We start from the raw sequence: 2,882 nt of genomic DNA, 5'->3' as shown, positions 1-2,882 counted from the left end.
GTGTTGTCCTGCTGGTAATTCTCCTCGCTCTCCATCCCACAGATGTCGGGGCGAGGAACAGTCGGCGTTTCGGTGCCGTCTACTATAACAAAAGTCCAGGATTTGAAGTGATTCACGGCCTTCTGGACCGAACCATGCAGCTGCTGGAGGTGAAGGCAGGCCGCGGGGAAGGTTATAATATCCAGGCTGCAGAAGGTAAGAAGCCTTGGGAGAAAGGGGGGTGAAAAGCAAAAATACTGGAAGTTGGCTTCTGGTTCTAAACGTCTTAAGGCTGGATTTAGACTGAGAGGAGAAAAATCCCTGCAACAGATTTTTTGATATCTACAAACTGGTGGCCAACAATCAGGGTCATGAGAGGTTAAAAAGCAGGTTTTGTTCAGATTATGTAAATCCAGTCTCTGGCCAGCATTGTTGTGAGCAGAGCATCATAAATCCCACTGAGGGGGCACAGTTTCCATGGCACTTTTATCTGCAGGGTTTTTTTTAATAACTAAAAATTGACTTTCAAAACAAAAGCTTAATTTATATTAAGCCTTATGCTTAGAAGAACATTGTTATATCCAAAACCAAACCTTTAAATGTGATAATGACAATTCCATCTAATGATTATTTGACCAAACCAGATTAAAACTAGATACCGCATAACGGGAACATAATGACCCCCGCACACACAAATGCACCAGAACTCAGAAGTCTTTATTCCTAATAAATGTCATGCTACGAGGTGCATCCCATAATTTTAGTGGTTTGGGCAGGGGTCTTATTTTTTATTTTTTATATATTTTTTATTTTCTTGGGGTGGGTGTGTGTGTGGCGGGGGTGGCATTGGTTGACCTGATGGATAGCCCCTCATCAGAGCTAAACAACCAATGAAAATCGGAAGCTCCTATGTTTAATAGTTTTTGAGCAATAACCATTTTTGTTTGTCCAGATACCCCTTTTTCAGATAAATTGGGGGTCTGGGGGGGGCACTGATTGGTGGGCCTGATGGATAGAGCTTCATCAGAGCTAAACAACAAAAGAAATCTGAAGCTCCAATGTTGAACAGTTTCTGAGTTAGAAGCATTTTTGCATGTCCAGACACCCGCTCTTTGGATGGAGCCATCTCCTCAAATGTGGGGTCTATCGTAAAACCGTTGGCTGGTGCAGTGTAGGTCGGCCTCATTTACAACCCTGCCAAATTTCATGTTGATCGGTGCAGCTGTTTTTGTGCTACGGTTGACCAAAAATCACTGAAAAAAAAAACTGTACGAAAACAATATGACTCCCGCTTGCGCTTTGCGTGCGGGGGTCCTAATAAAACAACTTTTAGTTTACGTTTAACTCTTGTCCTATGGAAACAGCATGAACACAAGATATTTAATGTTTTGTTACTTGCTCTCAACTTTACATGCCAAACAAAGTACAAATAAAAACAATTTTTGCCCTGTAAAAATCGTAAAACTAACAATAACTCAACAGATAGTTTTACCCATGATTGAGTACAAAAGCATCATTCATAATATGCTGAGTCTGCAAGGAGCAAATATAGACATGTTTTACGTCTGTCAACAACAGCTGAAGAAAAATTATTAAACTGTTGAAACACAATGTTTTTCCAAAGAAAATTTGGAAGAGACTTTCTTGTTTCTACATCTGCTCTTTAAATGCTTTGACTGTAGTGGTATTTGTATCCATGAGCATGAGAGCAAGCCAAATATAGACAGGTGTGATCTAAGTGATTAAAAGCTGATAGGGAATGTACGGCGTTAAACCCAGTATGATTTTCTGTATGATTCTCTCCTTTATGTGACTGCAGGAAAGTTGGAACAAAATGTTTGTTTGTGGTTCTCAAACTGAGGTACAAGTATCTTTGGTGGTACTCAGAAGACATTTTGGTATTCACAGGTTAAATAACAAGCTAATTACCTGTCCTTAACTCAACTGTGATGTAAGTCAAAGTGTCAAAAAGACAGGTGGTATAAACTCATGATGATCTTGGTGCTAGGGCTGCGTGGTATGTGCGGTAGACGGTAGAAACGGTATGAAGTTGGCTTACGGTAGAAATATACCCTCTACCGTCCTATCGTCAGTTACGTCATCGCACCTGTGTCAACAGGGCTGTGAATGCAGAGACACCTGAGCTGTAAGAGTTTGAAATATAATGAAGAAATCAGTGTTTTAAAACGCGTATAGAGAGAATAAATCCTCAAAATTCCCCCCTGCCGCTGTAGAAAAGAAAAGTTACGTCGTGATGTGGGATCATTTCCACCCCCACTCTCGCTGCTCGTTGCGCAGAGCAAAGCTTTAATAACCGTAGTTTTTTCACACCCAAGTTGTCGGAGAAAAAACTTGTTTTTAATGTATTGTTATCCACAGAGGTGATTAAAAAAAAAGACGTGGACGTTCGTTCAGTCATAAATCCATCTTGCTAATGTAGCCTAAAGTCAGCTTCTGCTCTGATGATGAAGATGAGAGCGCAGCAGAGCAACAGCCGATAAGTTCAGCAGGCAGAAGCTCATTGTATGGCATGCAGATATTACATTTATTTGGCTTCACCACACTTACATTCCAGTTATCTGAAATTGTTTTATGACAGGACTATGTGCAGCTTAAGGTCCTGTCACACTATAATATTTTAGTCAACAGTGAATAGTTTTGTGTCTAAATGACTAATTTTACTTGAAGTACTGGTAGGAATGTGCGTGATATGGCAAAAAATTCATATCACGATATACATTATGATGAGTGGCGGTAACGATATATATCACGATATAAAACTTATAATAGAAAATAAATAAATCACACATCAATTGAGTGGAATAAATATGTATAGGTAAAAAAATTTAGACCTTAAAATCTCCTTTTTTAAGGGACACTTTAAAGTCTCCCATATATATATA

General features: G+C 39.5%; 1 protein-coding gene across 1 annotated transcript in view; it reads left to right on the top strand.

Annotated features, from left to right (window-relative positions):
• farsb (phenylalanyl-tRNA synthetase subunit beta) overlaps positions 1-2,882 on the top strand; it is a gene marked incomplete at its 5' end in the record, with an annotated part of 37,141 nt that overhangs the window by 19,824 nt on the left and 14,435 nt on the right. The window contains 1 exon segment of the mRNA XM_014016661.1: positions 43-195. Coding sequence (XP_013872115.1) covers positions 43-195 — 153 coding nt within the window.

The sequence above is a fragment of the Austrofundulus limnaeus genome, unplaced genomic scaffold, assembly GCF_001266775.1.
Source record: "Austrofundulus limnaeus strain Quisiro unplaced genomic scaffold, Austrofundulus_limnaeus-1.0 Scaffold150, whole genome shotgun sequence".
In the NCBI taxonomy this organism is placed as follows: domain Eukaryota; kingdom Metazoa; phylum Chordata; class Actinopteri; order Cyprinodontiformes; family Rivulidae; genus Austrofundulus; species Austrofundulus limnaeus.
This window is presented reverse-complemented; position numbering and strand designations above follow the sequence as displayed.